This window comes from Pongo abelii, chromosome 10, assembly GCF_028885655.2.
Source record: "Pongo abelii isolate AG06213 chromosome 10, NHGRI_mPonAbe1-v2.0_pri, whole genome shotgun sequence".
NCBI lineage: Eukaryota > Metazoa > Chordata > Mammalia > Primates > Hominidae > Pongo > Pongo abelii.
In genome coordinates, this window is record NC_071995.2 from 45,435,402 (window position 1) to 45,454,555 (window position 19,154).

At 57.2% G+C, this 19,154-nt stretch overlaps 1 protein-coding gene across 5 annotated transcripts in view; it reads right to left on the bottom strand.

Annotated features, from left to right (window-relative positions):
• Positions 1–375: 375 nt before the first annotated feature.
• The window catches only part of RAPGEF3 (Rap guanine nucleotide exchange factor 3), a 36,015-nt gene continuing 17,236 nt past the window's right edge, over positions 376–19,154 (bottom strand). The window contains 26 exon segments of one of the 5 annotated variants that reach the window (NM_001133586.2): positions 376–2,984; positions 3,322–3,393; positions 3,494–3,548; positions 3,992–4,056; positions 4,437–4,524; positions 5,436–5,486; positions 5,600–5,690; positions 5,936–6,117; positions 6,209–6,334; positions 6,802–6,899; positions 8,835–8,981; positions 9,292–9,373; positions 12,154–12,193; positions 12,838–12,920; positions 13,006–13,156; positions 13,369–13,447; positions 13,749–13,837; positions 14,114–14,226; positions 14,683–14,829; positions 15,027–15,103; positions 15,216–15,276; positions 15,628–15,712; positions 16,335–16,503; positions 16,686–16,807; positions 17,010–17,116; positions 17,203–17,256. In NM_001133586.2, coding sequence (NP_001127058.2) covers positions 2,866–2,984; positions 3,322–3,393; positions 3,494–3,548; positions 3,992–4,056; positions 4,437–4,524; positions 5,436–5,486; positions 5,600–5,690; positions 5,936–6,117; positions 6,209–6,334; positions 6,802–6,899; positions 8,835–8,981; positions 9,292–9,373; positions 12,154–12,193; positions 12,838–12,920; positions 13,006–13,156; positions 13,369–13,447; positions 13,749–13,837; positions 14,114–14,226; positions 14,683–14,829; positions 15,027–15,103; positions 15,216–15,276; positions 15,628–15,712; positions 16,335–16,503; positions 16,686–16,807; positions 17,010–17,116; positions 17,203–17,256 — 2,553 coding nt within the window. In that variant the 3' untranslated portion in view covers positions 376–2,865. 5 annotated transcript variants of the gene reach the window in all.

The following is a 19,154-nucleotide window of genomic DNA, read 5'->3' on the forward strand; positions in this document are numbered from 1 at the left end:
CTTGTGACTATTGGGAAGGAGAGCAGCCAGAGGCTGAGGGCTGTTGGAGACACAAAAGCCATAAGGCAGCATATGAAGGCAGGCATGCCCCCACCCAGCTCTAACTCGGTTCTGAATGGAGGGGGATGGGGTGCCGGACCTCAGGCTGTGCCTTCCTTTTGTTCGGATGGAGCCTGAGAGAGAGGGGACAGCTGGCTCCAGGTGGAGATGTTGAAGCAGCAGAGGGTGCTGGCTCCACTGACCATTCCACCCCTTCTGCGGGCAGGCGTGGCCCTCCCTGGTGTGTACCCCACAGTCAGGGCCTGAGCCTGGCCACAGCCTGCCTCAGGCCTTCACAGGGAAGTGGAGGGGAAGGAGGAAAGGAGGGGAGATGTGTGTGTAACAATGACCTCCCTCTGTCCTGTCCTGCCCCGTAGGACACACACGCAGCCATTCCTCTCTGCTTGACCTCCTTTCAGGTAACAGGCTTTTTAAAGGACTGATCTAGGGCCACACTCCCTTTCCGCACACTTTCTTCTCAGCAGTCCCATGAGCCCCTCCTCCCTTTGTGGCCTTCTTGCAGCTGAGACACAAAATGGGAGCCCCTGCGCACAGCCTGGGCTGCTAGGGAACACCAGAGGATGCCTCCTGCCCCACACCACCCCACGCTTGGGCAGTCAGGGAGACAGAAGGCAGCACAACCTCCCAGCATGGGGCCACCGTAACATGGAGCCTTTCCCCGCTTTTGGGCCTCCTGTTCTCTGGGAGTGGCCCAGCCCCCTGGGCCGCAGATCTTCCAGCTCCCAGAGTCTGTGTCCTCTTGCCTGCCCTGGGCACCATTCTCCTGGCAAGGTCTCTCCCAACAGGCTCAAAAGCTGTCCTGCCCAAGAGACTGGGGCAGCTGGGAGGCCACAGGGTGGCTGCAGGGTGGTCTGGACTGTAAAGCTGATGGTCCAAGGAGGAGGGAGAAGTCCCATCAGGACGTAGATGTGACCAGAGGAGAAATGCTGGTGGAGGACACCAGCCCCTGTGGCACTTGGTTTCTGTTGTGTCGCTGGGCTGGGCTCACCTTGGAGTCTGAAGGACGGCGAAGGGCCGTGGCTGGCTGGCTGGCTTTTGCCGAGACACCAGCAGACAATGGGTTGGAGGAGAAGAAAGCCCCTGGACTCCTGACTCACCCAGGCTTGAGCCTCCTGTCCTGATTGCTCAGTTCCGGATGCTTCCGTGCTTCTCCTCTGTCCCCACCCACGGCAAGGGAACTGGTTTTGTTACCACTGCCATCTGCTCCACCTCAGTCTCTTCCTCAGCCCTCACCTGAGGCGAGGCTGCCCCCCTACCAGGCTGGATAGCACAGGACTGCCCTTGGCTGTCACCTCTGCTACAGAGGCAGGAGCTACAGTTTTATGTGTTTGTCACTAAGCGCTGGATGGCGTTTATCATACCTGGCTTACAGGTGGAGAAATGAAGGCAGAGAACTGTTCACTGACTTGCTCAGATTCACTTAGTCATCTGAGGTCTAAGCCCAGCTGTGCTGCCCCCCTGCTAAAGGCTCTGACCCTTTCTGGAAGCAGCAGGCCTGTGTATTCACATCCATGGGGCTGAAGTGCAGAGGGGCCATACCAGCTGCCTCCAGACGCCCAAGGCCCTGCAGCCTCAATACCTACTCGGGGGTCATGCCAGGGGCCATGAGGTCTCTCTCTGGCCAGACAAGTGCCTCCTGCTGCCGGGACTCAGGGCAATAGCGAGGCAAGAGGGTGGAGTCCCTGGAGCTTCCTGGGTGAGCTCTGCCTCGCAGGAGGGGTCCTGGCAGTAGCTGGTACCTAGGGGAAGTGCTGAAGGGGCAGGGAAGAGAGGACTTCGTGTGACCAGAGCTTGCTGGGACCATTCTCAACACTGATGATAAACCCTGACTTCCCGGAAGTCTGTTAGGCCTCAACAAGCGACGGGCTCTCCGCGGAAGCTTCAGCATTGTTTCTATCACGAGCCACCCCTAGAAGACCCCAGAAGCCTGGCCCAACAGGCCAGGATGAGCTCAAGTGTGGAAGAGCGGGGACTGCAGTTGGAAGGAAGCTGCCAGTTGCACCTGGACTGTAAAGTCCTACTGGACCACCATGGGGAGCTGATGGTCACCCTGGCTGGCTGCTGACAGGGGCTCCAGGCTCCAGCCCGCCCTTTGGCCAGAGCCCTGGAGGCACATCTGGGTGGCATCAGGATCTTGCACCCAGCCTGGCCCGTGCCCAGCATGGGGCTGCTTCTCCTCCACAGCTCCTTCCCAGAGGGCAGGGCCTCAGCCTCCCTGCCACGCCCCCTCCGGGCTGGCCTGGAACATACTACTATGTTGACAGTAACAATAAAGCTCCTCAGGGACCACCACACAGGCCCGCAGCCCCACTGCCCACTGTTTATCTCAGATGCTGTGGAAAGAAAGCAGGGGGCCCCTGCCCCAGGCCAAAGCCCTGCCCTTGCCACACACGGTACACACATGCAGCCTCTCTCTCTCTCTGTGTCCACTGTGAAAATAAACTGCAGGCCTGGCTGGACAACAAAGCCAGAGGCACAGAATCTGGAAAGCACCTGGTGTGGAGAGCTCTCTATTGCACACAACGTCCCAGCGCACTACACTCTCCACCCACTCCTGGGGCCTCTCTGTCCTCCCTTCCTTGGCCTTGGGTCATTCATTATTCCCTGCTCGGGGCCACTCCGAGGTCCTCCTTAGCCGCCAGTCATCACAGGGGACGGCTGCCTCCACGCTGCCTGCTCCAGGGACTCAAGTCCACTCCACAGAGAGCCTTGCCCAGCTGTGGCCAGCCTGTGGGTATCTTGGCCCGGCACGCCCTGGCTTTCCCGGCCACAAGTGCCTGCTCCAGCTCCAGTCCCAGCCCTTCCTCATGGCTCCAGCTCTCGGGAGAGGCGGGAGAGTTCCCGCTGGTTGTCGATGACCTTCAGCTGCTGGACATAAGCCCAGGTGCTGGCTGGACTCCGGGTGCTCAGGGACTGCTCCGAGCCTGGTGGAGGAGAGTGGTCAGGGAGGCACTGACACCCCTTTGTGGAACCCAACCTTTCCCCTCCAAGGAGCCATATCACATCTGCCTTCTTGCCCTCCACCACCCACCAACCACTTCCCATCACCAATTCCTAAAGACGGCTGTCCCTGCCCACCCCACGGGTGAGGGGACCGAAGAGCCCCCTGGCTCAGAGCACAGAGTCTGAACATTATCAACATCATGTATGGAAGGGCCGGGCTCCGTGCCTGGCACATGGCAAGTGCTTAGGATGTGCCAGCCATGGGTAACTACCATGAGCACCCCCCTCCCCGCCCACCCACCATCGCCCACCACTTACATGTGGAAATCCTCGCCACCTGGCTGTCCTCGTGGAGGTGGGAAACTCGGCTTCTGAGTGGTGAGAGAGGCACTGGGGGGGGTGGGGAGGGGTCACGGAGTCAGGGCCACCCTGGAGCCTCACAGAGGATGTAGGGTGGGAGACCTCCCACCCTGGGGACCCGCCCTCTCACCAGGGTTGTGGCTTCGGCACTGGTGCAGCATCCGCGCGGCTCTGGCCATCATTCTCTGTGGACAACACCGGGGCATGAGCTCTTGCCTGAGGGAGAAACCCTGTCCTGCCCTGTGCAGCAGCAGGGAGGCCAAGCTCCCTCTGAACCAAGGATCAGGGGCTGTAAGATGCTTGGTTATGTGGCATCATGTGTACTTCACCTCAGCACACCCAGAGGCCCAGCGGGGACCAGGCAGAGGCCAGAAGGCAGAGGCCAGGAGAGAAAGGCTTAGAGAGAAGAGGGCTGGAAGGGCTCTCGTTGAATGGTGAGACGTCTGAGGCTGGCACCCTGGCAGACCCAGTTGCAGTGGAATAAGGCAGGGGCTATTACACAGTTAAGTATTCATCCTCATATTATTCATAACAAGTTTAAGCTGCCTCCAAGCCCTGCCCCTTCCCAGGCCACAGTCATGTCCTCCAACCTATGTTAGTAGTGAACGCCTGCTCTCCCTGGACTCACCATCTTCTCAAAGTTGATGAGATTCTCCACTAGTGTGTGGTTTCCCTCATGAATGAAGGTCATGTCTGCAAAGAGACGGGTTTTGTTCACAGGTCCCCAAACTTCTGCCCTCCTGTAGCCCAGAAAAGGTGAAGGGCATAACGGCTCCCTCGGGCCTACCTCACCCCATATAGCCCCTGCCTCTGCCCCCTCCAAGCCCCAGCAGCATTTCCTTGTATCTCTTAGGCCCTGAAGGCAGCCCGTATTTGTCTGGATGTCTTCATTCTTCCAGCCTAAGAACTCCTAATTCATCTCTGCACTCCCTGAGGCATCAGCACTTGAGGCATAATCTCTCCAACAGTGTGGGTGCACACACAGATAGGCATGGGATGGGGGATGGAGGCAGGGATGAGGGATGGAGGCAGGAAGGGGGGAATGGAGGGATGGAGGCAGGAAGCCCTGTTACCTTTGAGAAGAAGGGGCATGAAGGGAATGACAGGAGGGGAGAGCTTGGCGAGGGCCAGTCGGTACACCCGGTGGTTCCATGAGGGATCCTAAGGGAAGAAGCCACACTGAGGGGGTTGCACACACCATAAGCCACCACAGACCCCACCCAACCAAGGAGGGGCCACATGCCCATCCCACAGCAGGTGCAGAGGCCCCAACTCAGCCTCTCCTCAGCCCCAGGTCTCACCCAGGCTCTGTCACAGGCGAACACGGGGCTTCCAACCTCCCATTAGCACTGAGAAAATTCACAGCAGTTAGTCACAGGGGCCCCAGGTTTCTTGGAAAAGTCTGTCGCTGTAACTTCTCTGTCCCTTTCTATCCCTGTCTCTTTCTGTGTCCCTCCCTCTCTCTCCCTTTCTCTCTCTGGAGAGTAAACTCCTTTGAATCCCTTGAGCCCCACGAGGTGGATTTTCTCTCAAGAGCTCCCAGGCTATGCTGATGAAGTACCTCTTCTCTGCTTCTCTCCAGAACAGTCAAAACCCTCAAAATCCTTAAAAGTTCCTAGAGGTGGGAGGTTCCACCCCCAACTCTATCCTCGCCTCTTCTACTGGTCTAGCCCACAAGCCCCTGGGAGTTCCCGAGGGGCAGACAGGCCCTGGTGCACACAGGCGCTCCATGCCAGGCCCTTGGGCTCTGGAGCCCCTGACACTGCCCTGGCACCTCAGACCCCAGGACCGGACACCCACATGCTGTGAAGACACAGGATCTCCTGCCCCCATGCACACACTGAGGCCAGAGTGCACTGTGCAACCCCTATCCTAGTGCTGAACACCCCTTCCTCAGCCAGCTCCCCAAACTCACAGGCCGGAGCTAGGACCTGGGCCGAGATTGGGAACCCTGAAAGTGACAAAGGACGGGTAGAGGGGCTGCGGGGATGCCAAGAGTGAGGGTGTTTGGAGGGCAGGGCCAAGCCCAGCTGATCCTAGCAGAGCCAGGCTGGGCAGGGCTGAGCACTCACCAGCAGCCTCTCCAGGGCGGAGTACAGCTTCCGGACTTTGTGAGGCAGCCTCTGTGAAAAGGCAGCAGATGAGCGGCTGCTCTGGGGGAGGCCCAGCCCCATCCAGCACTCCCAGGAGGGCCTGAGGCCTGACCTCAGGAGGGGGCCCTCCAGACCACACTTACCTCCCAGGTGTGGGCTAGGCGGCTGATGGCCGAGTTGCTGAGGCCAAACATGACGGCAAAGAAGGAATTGAGATTCTTCTGCTCCTTGAGGCTGTGAGCAGAAGACCCAGAGACCCTCAGGGTAAGGGAAGCAGCCACCCCTACAGTGCCCCCAGACAACAGCCAGGCCAGCCTCTGCAGAGACCCAAGCTGGATGGGGTGGGAAGGCAGAGGCTCCAGGGGACCCAGGGAACAAATAGGGTGGCAGATTTGGCAACATACTAAGCAAAGAGGGGGGCTTAGGAAAAGGTAGCCCGGGGACTCTGGCCACGCCCTACCCACTGGACAGGGACTCACTGGGCTGCCAGCTTAATGAACTTCCTGAGTAGCTGGGCCCGGGAGCCGGGCACGGAGCAGAGACACAGCTCGGTGGCCACCCAGTACTGCAGCTCGTTGAAGCGGCGCATGAAGCGCTCCAGGTTGGCGGTGGTGACATCCCGCAGATGCTGGGGGCCCAGCACATAGTGGATCAGCTCCACCTGGGCGGGGTCAGCAGGAGAGGTCAGCGAGTGCCAAGCCGAGCCGGGCGCCCCGCCGCCTGCTCTCCTCCCCCAGCTCTGCCTCCCACACCTGGTGGATACTGTTGAAAAGGCTCCAGTCGTGGTCCGTCAGCTGGCCTGCCAGGTCCTTGGCACTCACCAGGTCCAGCCCCTCAGCAGAGCCCACAGTGGGCCCCAGCTGGTCAGGGTGTGGGGTCTGCGGGTGGGAGAGTGCTCAGGCGGGGCTGCCTGAGGAATCCAGGGAAAGGCACAGGGTAGGGGGAGAGGGTTGGGGCAAGGACTCTATGCTCATGTTAGGAGGAGGGTTAGGAGGGCAGGAGCGGGGAGTAGAGGGTCTCTAGGGGCTATAGCAGCTGGAGGATAGGGCTCCCCAGTGCTGAGACCCCTCCTTTTGGGCTCCTGTCTCCTGGGGATCCCCTAACTAGGGCAGGTCCTCCTCTTTCTCCTTGGGAGCTTCCCAACCAGTGCTACCGGCCCCTGCCCTGCACAATCTTGGGAATTCCCCCATCAGCTGAGGCCCACTCCTTTGTGTGCTGTGGACCCAGCAGCAGCCAGAGACAGGTGCCTCCCCCCTCTTCTCCCTGGGACCCTCCCCAGAATCCACCCCTGCCACACTCAAAATAGATCTCCTCCCTGGGCCCTGGCACCCTGCCTGGTCCCTACCAGCTCATGCACTTCCTGTGGGTTGACAACAAAGAGCCGCTCATTGAGCCCCAGAGATGTGGCCACACCACGGGCATCTGGCTGCAGGCCAATGGCATCTGCAAAGACAGCAGAGGTGGCCTGGGTGGGGGAAGGGAGGGAGGCCAGGGACCAGCTGGAGGCCAGGGTGGAGGTGCTGTTTGAGGGGCTGAGAGGTGGTTTCTCCTAGTAGCGGGGTTGAAGTCCTGGGTGGGTGCTCAGAATACACAGGTGCATCTGCCCACGCAGCCACGCAGCCCAGGGAAGCACATCCAAGAGGATGAGAAAAGATTCTCAGTGAGTCAGGAAGAACCCGGGCAGGGTCTGAGCCTCTCTCAGCCTCACTTTCCTCCCTGGTAAAACGGAGACAATAAGACTTGCCCCGACTATTTCATAAGTCAAGTAAAATAATGTATATAAATAGTAGCTATAAGTACATGCTATGTATAAAAGCCCTTTGAAAATCACAAAGTGTCTTATATAAACCTTGGTGTTGATTTTCATCAGCTCCTCGTGGACTGGGACTGTGCTTGAGTCCCCAGTCCCTAGAGCAGTGGCCTCCAAAGTAAGGTACATCAGATCATCCATGTGCCCGAGGAAAATATGAGCTCTTCTACTTAGGTTTATTTTTTCTACCTGCTTTGCATTTCTACTCCATCAATTTCTATTTTATCTATCTTTATTATGATATTAATGTAGTAATATATGTGTTTTACTTACAAACAAATATTCACACAGTGGGGTGTGGGTTTTAATTAAATGTTGGTTATTGACATGGGTGTCGATCCAAGTGCTTTGGAGATCAGTGCTCTAAACAGTGCCTGGCACATAGTAGGGTCTCAATAAACATGACCTTTGGGCAACTGCAACTCACCAGGTGGCCAGCAGAGGGCAGTGCTTCCCAGGGCAGGGCACACAGGTGACCTCCATCTCTCCCCACTTCCTGAAGGGAGAAGGCTTTTCTTTTCTCATCCCCACTTCTTGAACGCCCCTAATTCTTGTCTGCCCTGGGTTCCAGCTGTCAGGCCTGTGCCCTCCGCAGAGAACAGTGGTTTTGAATGTTCCAGGTTCTCTGGAGGCCCATCTTAATACTCCTGAGCCCGCCATGTTCTCAGCACTGACTTGGCGGCAGGCCCTGTGCTAAGTGCTTTACACACATTAGCTCACTTAGTAGCCACTGCAACCCTGTGGGTAGATACAATTACAGTCTTCATCTGACAGGTGAGGAAATGCAGGCTCAGAGAGGTTAAGCAACTTGCCCAGCATCACACAGCTAGTAAATGGTGAGCCTAAGAAGCCTTCACAGGTCTGGGAGTCCACAGTCTATGCTCTTAACCATCAAGCTGACCTGTTTTACCTGCTGTGGTATCTCCAGCTCCTAACATATTGCTGGCTCATAGCTGACCCTCAAAAATGTTTGCTGAGTGACTAAACAGATGAAGACTAAAGTTCCAAGACCAGCTACTCTCACTGTGTGAGCTTGAGGAATAGCTCACGCCCTTTGAGCTTCAGTGTTCTTGTCTGAAACTAGGATAAAAGTACCTGTATCTCATGAGATTGTTATTATTTCATATTAAATGACTAAACACAAATGATGATAATAATAGCAGCTAATACTTATGTATCACTATGTGCCGGGCACCATTCTAAATGCTTTCACAGATGAACTCAATTGATCCTCACAATTCCTCCAGTAGGCAAGTACTCCTACTATTCCCATTTTATGGATGATAAAACTGAGCACAGAGGGATGAAGTACCCTGCCAGAGGATACACAGATGGTGAGCTAAAGGGCTGGTGCCAAATGCAAGCGGCAGGCTCCAGAGCTTATGCTCTTACCCACCGCATGAAATGCACTTCGAACAGATGCACTCCACCTCCCATTAATGCTAGCCATCATTCACACTGAGGAAGACCAGAAAGATGACAGTGATGACAATGATCTTGACTGGGGGACCTGGGCACAGATCCGAGGGGCCACCCTCCCTTGGGGTCTATCCAGGGGCATAACTCACCACCTGCAGAATTGACCTTCACCAGCACCTGCCCCTTGGTCCAGCCATCCTCCTGGGCCAACGCCGCCATCACGTCTCTCACGGAGGCTGTCACAGGCAGCTGCAGGGTCAACGCTGAGTGGTCTGGCCGGCAGATGTCATAGGGGACTGAAGAGGAGACCAGACTGAGCTGTGGGAAGGGCTGCCTGATCTCCACCCCAGGAGGGAGAGGGCAGCTATTGCAGTAATGGTGGGAGGGATCTCCAAGAGGCTGAGCTGCAGGTGGGGAGGCCCTGAGCAAAAAAGAGGCATGCAGGAGGCAGATCTGGCCAGCAGCCTGGAACACAGACCCTGAGGAGTACAGCATGCCACCTTGGCCCAGGCACACTGAGGTCAAGAGTGATGACAGCAGGACAAGAGAGGCAGAAACAGCAGGATGCAGATGTCGGGCTGTGCCCAGCTGGCTCAGACCACCAACCTTTATCCCCAACTCGGATGGCACAGCTGCTGCCAGGAAGGGGCTCGTCCTGGTTGGGGAGCCAAACAGGCAAGTTCCGGGCCTGGGAGGAAGAACAAGAAAATAAGGCTGGGAGGACATGAGAGGAGAGTGTGGAGGGAGGGATTGTGAGGGCCCTGTGTCACCAGGAGCACCGGCACCACACAGCATTCACACCACCAGAGGGCTCTGCTTGCCGCATTCACCTGAGCTCAGGTAAGGTGCCTGGGACCAAGGCTCCAGGAGAAGACACAACATGTCTAAGGGCGGGGCAAATCCATGCCCCACCCCCCCCCGCCACCCTTGTGTGTGTGCTTCTGCCTCTGCCAGATAGGTCCAGAGCAGTTCTAATATGAAAATCCTTCAGCTGTTGACTTTGGTTTTCTCTTCCTTTTCCTCCAGCTACCATTCGCTACAAGCCAGGCATTATTCTGAGGATCTAAATATTCACAATGCACCTTTGACAAAAGTATTATTTTTATTTCCATTTTATGGATGAAATAAATGAGGCTCAGAGAGGTTAAGTAACATGCCCAAAGCCACACAGCTGCTAACTGGCAGAGTTGGAATCCCTCCTGCTCCTTTCCCCCTCTGTGCTCCGACACTGTGTCAGCGGCCCTGTCCCAGCCCACAGCAGGGATGCAGTGCATGGAAACCACTGTCAGGCCTCTGCTGGCAGGGCAGCGCCTGCCAGGCAAGGCTCCTGACGCAGGTTCCCCTTCCCAGCCTGCTTTTTTCCGACTCTGGTACTGATTCTGTCACTCCTCCCAGCTCTGCGTATGGCAGATCCTCCAGGTTCAGACCTCAATCCATTGCTCTTCCAAACATTTCCAAATCTCAGGGACCCCTGCAGAGTTCCTCACTGCCTCATGTGTCACCTGCACATGGGTGATTCCCAAAACTACCAGCAGTGCTGAACTCTCTTCCAAACCCTGGTCTCAAACACCCCCTGCATCCTTCCACATGAGTGATCCATTACCTCACACTCCATATACCCATCGGATCCTTGCATCCTGCCTCCCAGACCACTCTGTTCCCCACCATTCTCCCCAGCTCCAGGCTCCTCCACACTTCCGTAGCTTGTCATCTTGCTTTGAGGATTCTTCTTTGAAATGGGTCTCCCATGCCCCCTCCTCCCCTGCCCAGGCTAACTCCAGTTCCACCTGCCCACGAGGCCTCACTCCTTATCTGCTCCAATGGCCCAACTATGCTCCTCCTCCTCCCTCCCAGGTGCCTCCAGCCCTCCTCCTCCAATCTGCCTGACCAGAGCCCTGTGAAGCTCCCGCACTTGGCTTCAATGGCGGCCATTGTCTGCTGGAGAAAGCCCAGGCTCTTTAGCTGACCTATTCAAAACACAAATCAGACTTTGCCAACCTTGGCTCAAACCCCTTTAATGGTTTGCACTGCTCTTAGGACAAAGATCAGACCCCTGTCCCTGGCCCAGGGGGCCCTGCCCACTTCCTGCCTGCTCTGGGGTCCTGCTCTTACTCTCGCTCCTCCAGGGATCCTCCTCCTGGCTTCCCTTTCCTCCTGGGTTTGCCCACCAGGAATCCTCTTCTTCGTCCACCCTCGCCCCCTGCTGCTCTCAGCTCCAGTAGTCGCTTACATGGGACACTTTCCCTGAATCTGCACTGGAGTTGGCTCTTCCTCTCCCGTTTTCAGGAGCCGACTCCAGTGCACATTCAGGGAAAGTGTCCCGTGTCACTGCACATCACAGGTTGTTTAACTACTCTGCCCCCTGCCTGACTGCAGCCTCACAGGCCAGGGATGAATGAAGTGCAGCATCAGCACCTAGCACAGTGCCTGGCCCGGGAGGGCGAGCCCACATCAATTTCTGAGCGTCAGCCAAGAGCCAGGCAGCATGTGAGCAAGAAGCGGAGGTGGGGGCCCACAGGAGGGAAGTCAACCCTCCAGTGGGATGGGAGAGATACCAAAGAACAGAAAGCAAGTAGGCAAAGAAAACAACTCCACATGGCGAGAGTGCTTTGAAGAAAATCACAGAGGACACCAAGGCAGAGCATGGTGGGGAGAAAGGGGAGGGTGCTCCGGATAGGGAGATGGGAGGGGGCCTGTCTGGGAACCCAGCATTTGGCTGAGAGGAGAACAAGAAGGATCCTGTCAGGCAGAGCCAGAGAAAGACACTTCCAGGCTAAGGGATAAGTGCAAAGGCCCTGAGGGGAGAACAGGCTTCGCCTGCAGAGGAGAAGAAGCCAGTGAGAGCCTCCAGCAGGCAGGGGCTGGGACGCACAGTACGGTGGGACCATGGGGAGCCTGCTGGCCAGTGAGGCCCCTGGATTTTATTCCCAGTGCAGCCCTCCCCACCACCAACCCAATCTACCTTTCCAGTTCTTTCTCCCACCATTCCTCAACCAAATCCTGGCTGCAGTCACATCTTCTCATCCCCTCTTTGCTTCCCTTTAAGCCCCAGCTGAGAATGGCCTGGGGCCACCTCTGACTTTCCAGGGAGGGGCCTCGCCTTCCTCTGAGCTCCCACAGCACTGGCCACCAGGAGCCCCGTGGGCCTCAGAGACCAACTCCAGCCACCATTCCTCATCTCCCAGGCTCTACCTGTGGGCATGAATTACCTCCCAAAAGGAATAAAAGGCCCACTGAGTCAGGGAGTGGGGGAGGAGGGAGGCCACCTTAGGCCTCTGCGCCTCCTGGCACGGCCTGGCCCAGGGCACCACATGCAGCAAGGGCCCCGTGAACACCTATCACAGACCCAAGGGTGTGTCTGTGGGAGGAGAGCTTCCCACGCACACAGAGCCCCTCAGGGTCAGGGGGCGAAGGAGGGGCCTGCAGTCCAGGAAGAGCAGAGGAAAGAAGCTGGGGCCAGGCAGACACCTTCATCTGAGGAGATGCATTCCCACAGCCATTCTCCAACCTGCAGACAAGAGAGAAGGGAGGAGAGTGAGCCCGGGTATTGCTGGGGCTGCAGCAGGGAGGCCCTTGGGGCTCTGGATTCCCCCCAGCCCTCACCAGTGGTTCAGAGGTAAGCACGACCAGGTAAGTATCACATAAAGAGGGGCAAACAAGGTCTTGAAATCAGGCCCCTGGACTTTGTGATTTTCCAAGGCCAGGAGGGAAGGAAAAAGTTAAAGGCAGATGCAGACCCAGGGTTTCAGATCGAGTGCTGTTTCAGATGAACTCCCAACCCCCCTGAATCTCAGCTGCTCCCGTGGGAATATCTGCAAAGGTGAAGGTAAAGTCTAGGAAATGTACTGGGCGGGGCTGGCAGAAGCTGGCACTGAGGATATTTGGTAATAAATGCATGCCCAATGGAGGAAGTGAGAACAGCAGGTGCACTCAGGATATGAGAATGAATAAATGAATGAGTGCATGACGCATGAGAATGGACGGACATGTGGCGTGAGGGTGAACAGCAAGGGGACTGATAAGAACAAGGAATTGAAGTAAGTGGTGCAGCCTGGATCTGAAGCCAAGTGCTTGACTCCAGAGCGTTATGCTCTTGGTCCCCGTGACACTGCCAGTTATGGAAATGGCAAATTAACAGAGTCAAAGCATCACCTGTGGTATCGCCGCCTCTCTGGCCACTGCTCCCTCAGCAGGTTGCTGAGTCGGGTGTCCCTGCCCACCAGGTCCGAGAGTTTCTAAGAAGAGCCAAGATTCACTGAGATGGCTGTAGCTGCATCCACCCCGGGCAGCCCAGCCCCGCTGTGCCTCACTCCCAGGTACCTGGAGGAAGCTGGTGGCCACAGGATCAGTGTGGAGCATGGAGCCATACAGGGCCACCCACTGGCTGACAAGCCGCAAGATCTGCTGCCTCTTGTTGCAGACGTAGGTGCTGCGCTCCTGCTCGCTGCCACCCGCAGGCTCCGCATGGAAGGTGGGCACCAGTCAAGGGAACCACAACATCCAACCAGGGCCACCCACCTGAGGCAAAGGAGGGGCAGGATGCCCAGGGCCCCTGGCAAGCTGGGCCTGGTAGCAGGCTGGCATTTAGAGGGCTCAGCACAGCCACGCTGGTGAGATTTTCTCTCAACCCCACGCACCATCCTATCCCCTATGCACACCATCCCCCTGGGGCTGGAAGGATATTGGTGCAGAAGGGCAGCGCAGAGTTGAGCGCTGGGCATGAAGACCCTGTGGGTCAGGAGGAAGTCGCTGAGGAATGTCTCTGTATGACAGGGTGGGGGGATGGGAGGAGGCTTCAGAGGCCAAGTCTGCTGAGCACAGGTGTATGGACAGCTGGAAGGACCCTTCCCCACATCCCACCACCTGCAAGGTCCCAGCAGTGTCCAGTCCCTGTGATAGTGCTCCCCACTAAGCCAAGAGCACAGGGAAGAGGACTTATTGCCAACTGCTGTACAGACCAATCCAGCATTCGGTGAGGTCAGATGCAGGGTACCTGGCTCTCTCCCAGGCTGCATGGACCACCCAATGAGTCAGAAAGCAGGCAGGGTGTCTCTTGCCCTTACCTGTTGGGTCATGAGCACTGGAATCTGGTCCCATGGGCTCCAACAGAAGCTCTAGGATCTTCTCTGGGGTGCCAGACATCACTGTATACCTAGCAGAAACAGCCAGTCTTTGGCACTGGTGCCACTACTCCCCACTCCCACACCTGGGCAGACATCAATAATCAATTACATCATTTTTCTCGATTAGCCAGCCCTGTCCCACCTTAGGGCGGGCAGGAGACTGGCTCAGCAGGCACATCCTGGTCCCTCAATACCTCTCCATCCACGGGTGGCCAGAGGGCAGGGATATGACACAGGGGAAGGGAGCAAAGATTGGGAAATGAAAGGAGAGACAGTGTGGAGAGGGAGCATGGCAGGTGTGTTACCGGTTCCTGCCTGGGGTTGGGGGTCGGGAAGGGCCGGCGCCCTGAGAGGCTCTCTCCAGCACCAGCACCACTTTGCCATGTTCTTCCAGCCGCATGGTCTTTGCCTCCACATCCTGGAGAAGAGGCCACATCCCAAGCTCAACACATGATGTTCCAGCTTTAGACCCTTTCATCTACCTCCTTCATTCCACCCCCTGAGCCCCATGAGGGTCCCACAGGGACCCACAGCCCTTCTCCCACCTCTGACTTTGGCTCCACCTCCTCAGCCTTCCCTTCCTTCCATGCATCCTGCCTCCCCCACAGCCTAGTCCCCCGCCCTGCACGCCCACCCTTCCCCTGGTCTCCCACACTAAGCCTGAGGTCACTGGTCTCACTGAACCCCTTCTGTGCCCTATGGGCTTCACCTTCTCACACACACTCAGGGCCATGGTCCCACTGCCAGCTGTCATAGCCCAGCATCTCCTACCTGCCCTGCTTCTTACAGGCCCTCTGCTCTGGTCCCTACTCCTCGCTCCACATCACTTCTCTGGACGAATGGCCCCTGCCCTCCCCGACCCCAGCAGCAGCACCTTGATGATACGGTTGAAGTCCTGCTTGTCCACACGCAGGAAATGACAGTTGTCTTCTCGCAGGATGATGGTGGCTGCCCGGGGTGCATCATTCACCAGAGCCAGCTGTCCAAAGTCATCTCCCTCATGCAGGGTGGTCACCAGCCCCTGCAGCCAGGCCTCAGTCTCAGCCTGCCCCTGCCGCCCCTAGCCCTTGCCAGGACAGACCCACGGCAGGAGAACAACCCAGACAGGAGACACAGGGGGTCAGCAGCAGTAGATCAACAAAGGCACTGCCCATGAGGACACGGACCAGGGAGCAGTTAGGACTCAGGGCACTGGGGTGGGGAGGAGGGAGGGCTCACCTTGCCATGGGTCACCACGTTGACAGATCCCTTCCAGATAATGTACCACGAAGTGCCCTTGTCCCCCTGGCTGAACACTGACAGAAGCATACCTCAGACCGGGCCCTCCTGGCACCTACCATTCCTTCACACATCCTTCTGCCCATGTTCAGGCCCTGTGCCTGGCTTCTTGTGCCCTGCTGGACTTACACACGGTCCCCGCCTTGCTGTGTGGTTCAAAGAGCAGAACAGCCGCTAATTCTCGCTTCACCTGTGTGGTGGAGATAGGAGAGTCGGTGGCGACAAGTTCATGTGCAGAGCAGCCAGGCTTTTGCTAAGGGGTGTGGTTAGGTCCAAAGGCACAAGTGCTGGGGAACAAAGATGTGGCCAGGTCAGGTGTTCCCAGGATTCGGCAGGAGACAAAGCAAGTGGAGAAAATGGGCTGAGAGAGGCGGAGGGATTTTCAGACAGGGCAGCGCCGGGGGCAAGAAATCAGACTGAAAATTTCCAGCCATAGACGGAAGTGGAGAAACGCCCTCTGGCCCAGCAGTTGGAGTTTCAGGGAAGTCACAGGAAGAGGAGATGCCTGGTACGGGGCAGGGCTGGGAGGGGCAAGACTGACCGAGTTGGAGAGGTGGGCCACAGCCTTGATGTGCAGCAACTCCTCAAAGATGAGGTCCAGCTCTTCATCCGTGCGCTGACCTGGGCTGCAGGGACAGGAGGGATGGGAGCACACTGTGAACTGTGGGCCCGCCAGGTGCAGGGAGCCACTCCACCCACCCAGCCGAAGCCTGTGCCAGACGGTGCCTCAGCAGTGACGGTTATCAGCAGCAGCTAACCTTTACTGAGTGCGCACATGTGGCAGCGCCTGTGAGGAGCATTTTGCATGCATTGTTTCACAACAACCCTAAGGAGCGGTTCTAGTATCCTCACTTGACAGAACAGGAACTAGCATGGGGAGGCTCAAGGTCACCCAGCCAGTAGCCGGTCTAGCTGGAATTTGAACCTGGACCCATCGGACTGCAGTTTCCAAAACCCACTTGCTTTCAGCCACAACTGTGTCTCTGAGTGGGAAGGGCCCTCAGAGATCCTCCTGGCCCAACACCCTCATTTACAGAGGAAGAAACTGACTTGGGGGGGTTTGGGAGTGTGGAGGGATCCAGGTCACACAGGGAGTCCGTGGCAGTCAAGGCCAGGGGCTTCTGGGCCAGCCAGGTTCCCTTCCCTCCACAACAGGTAAGGGATGCCCCCAGAGATCAATCTGAGAAACCGTAGAATCTGAGTGCTGTGTGAGGCCTGGGGTCACGGGGTGCAGGGATTCTGACTCACGGTTTTCGAAGTGCCACAGTGAGCAGGGCGTCAGGCCCCCGCTGGGAGAGCAGGGCTACAGCTTCGGCCAACTCCTCCTCCATCTCATGAGCTCCCACGGGCTCGGGCTCGGGCCCAGGGAATCGGTAGAATTGGGCATCTCGGTCCTGGAAGGCCCAGTCGTGTTTCACTGGGGGGCAGAGGCCCAGGCGTGGGGGAGGAGAGGAAATTGAGGCCATGTGGGTATGAAACCCCAGTGCAATGCCACCCCTCAGCACTCCCCAAGTAGTGCCTGCTTCCCAGGACTGCCCTGTCCTGTCCCCCTCACTGCCCAGCCCAGCCCGGGGCACCCCACCCTGGGCTCGGGCTCACCATGGCAGAGGGCACCTTCATCCAGCAGCACCTGGCAGATTCCCACAACTTGGCTCCGGGAATGGACCCCAAGTCCCAGGGCCAAGATCCCATCCACCAGCTCCCGGCCAGAGCAGCACTGCCTATGGAAGGTAGAAGGGGACAGGCCAGTGGAAGGAGGGTGGCAGGGAGAGGGAGGAACTATGCATTAGAAAGGCAACCTCCGAGGCCCAAGCCTGGTTCGTCCCTGTGCTAGAAGCAGGGTGAGGCCCAGGTGCCTGACATAAAGTGGAATGGAGAGAAAGCAGTGAGGCTGGGCAGGGAGGCAGCAGGGCCTCCACTCACCGATAGAGCCTAAGGTGGTACTTCCGGTCTCGGATGAGGTTTGGGCAGGTGGCCAGCAGATGCCGATGCAGCTGCCTCCCAGCCCTGAGCACCCGCTCTGTGGAGGCCTTGGAGGGAGGAAGGGCACAGCGGTTCAGGCTCTGAATCCCTCATGGTGCTGCCTGTCCCAGCTCCACCCCGCCCAGGCTTCTACCTGCTCCAGGCTCTCGCTGAAATCCAGGGACTCCTCACTGTTGGTGAGTGGTGTCTGGGGACAGCAGGGAAAGCGTGCACATCAGTGTGAGGCTTTCAAGTCCAGCTCTTGGACACCTCCCCTCCCCCATCACTCCCACTCTTGCCTAGGCCCCAACCCCAAATGCATTCATGTGGCCACTCATTCAGCAAATAAACAAATATTCACTCAGCACCCTGTGCCCGGGGCATCGCCTCTTCCCACCCTGCCATCCTGATCACCAAACCCAACCCAAGGACTGCCTCCCTGCAGATGAGAGCCCTAAGACACCCATTCTGCTTACTCAGGGCCCAGGGGTGCCCACGCCCGCAGGTGAACTGCCCCTGTTGAGGGAAAGAAGTGAGGGAGCTGGAAGGAGCATGAGGACATGAGATAAGAAGACCCATGAGATGGGAGCCAGGATGTGAGCAGCTCAGGAGGCCTGGGAACGTCCACTCCTGGGCTGAGGTCACCGGCCTGATCCCCAGCCAGGTTCTGTGTCCTTCCACAGGCCCAAGTAGTGCCTGCCATCTCTGGGCCTCAGATCAGCCTGGTAGTTAAAAACACAAACCCTGGAGCCAGGCTCCTGGATTAAAATCTCTGCTTCCCCACTGATTGCAGATGTGACCTGAAGCAAGTGATTTAACCTCTCCCACCCTACCTGAGTTTCCTTAACTGTAAAATCTATAAAGCACTAATAATACCAACTCATGAGGTTTTGGGAGAATTAAATGAGTTGCTACACATCGAATGTTTAAAGCATTGCCTGGCATATAGTTGTATGCACATGTTAGCTAGTACTCATCTGTGAGGCATTAGGGTGGGGCTGCTTGCTGGAAAGCGTCTTTCTTCTCTGAGATGTTGCTAGCCCGTGCCCTGCGAGAGTGAATAAGTCCTTGGTGGCACACAGGACTGGCTCAGGAAGACGCACTTTATCACGGAAACACTGCTTAGTAAGGATTCCCTGCCCTTGGTAACAATCAAGCCATTTGGAACTCCCGGGCCTGTATGCCCTGGAATAATGGCCATGAAAGCCCCTCACGACCCTTCTCTTCCTGCCACCTGAGAACCTGGGGTTTGTGGACATCTCTGGACAAGATGCTCTACCGTCTATGAGCCCTCTCAAAGGGCTCACTTTACAGTTTACAAAGCACTTTACAGTTTACAAAGCACAACCACCCCCTTGATTTCATTGGATCTCATGTAAAATAGGATCAGATGTGAAATAGGCAGAGCAGGCATTGTCTGTCCTCTGTCACTTACCAGGAAATAAAAGCCTGGAGGTGAGGTACCTTGTGTAACTCAGTTGCGCATACTTGGGACAGCCAGACAGCTGTGGAGAAGTTCAAGTTCCCACCCAGAAGTGCTCCCATTCTCAGTCTCCCTACACCTACCCCACCTGCCCCTTTCCTCTCCCCTCACCAGCCACCTCTCTCCTAGCTTCCCATCTGGCCTCAGGTCCCTGAAAAGGACCTGCTGAGGAGTTGCAGTACAACCAGGCCTGGTGCTGGCAGGGCCCTGGGCACAGGCATCTTGGCACTGCGTGCCAAAGCAGAGGCCTGAGGTCTGGCATGCGCAGGCGCCTGGCTCAGGGCTGGGTGGAAGTCACTAGGTGTCCCAAGGGTATCCCTGCCCGGGTCATGGGGCCCAGCCCAGTGCCAGACACAGAGCCCTGGAGACTTAACGACAGGAAATGAGAAGGAGGAGGAGCCAGGGAAGGGAGGAAGGGCAGGAATGCTACCCAGCCAGCCCCCTGTGTCGGAACAAACAGTGCCTGAGTGCTAATGACTTGTTGTTGTTCATATCAAAATGCCCAGGTGGCCCCAGTCCCTGCCCCAACTCCCATTGGAGCCCACAACCCAGGCTCCAGCACCAGCCCCCTTCCTGGTATTATTCTGACCTGGGAGAGGACACATTAGGAGGGGAGGTGCTGG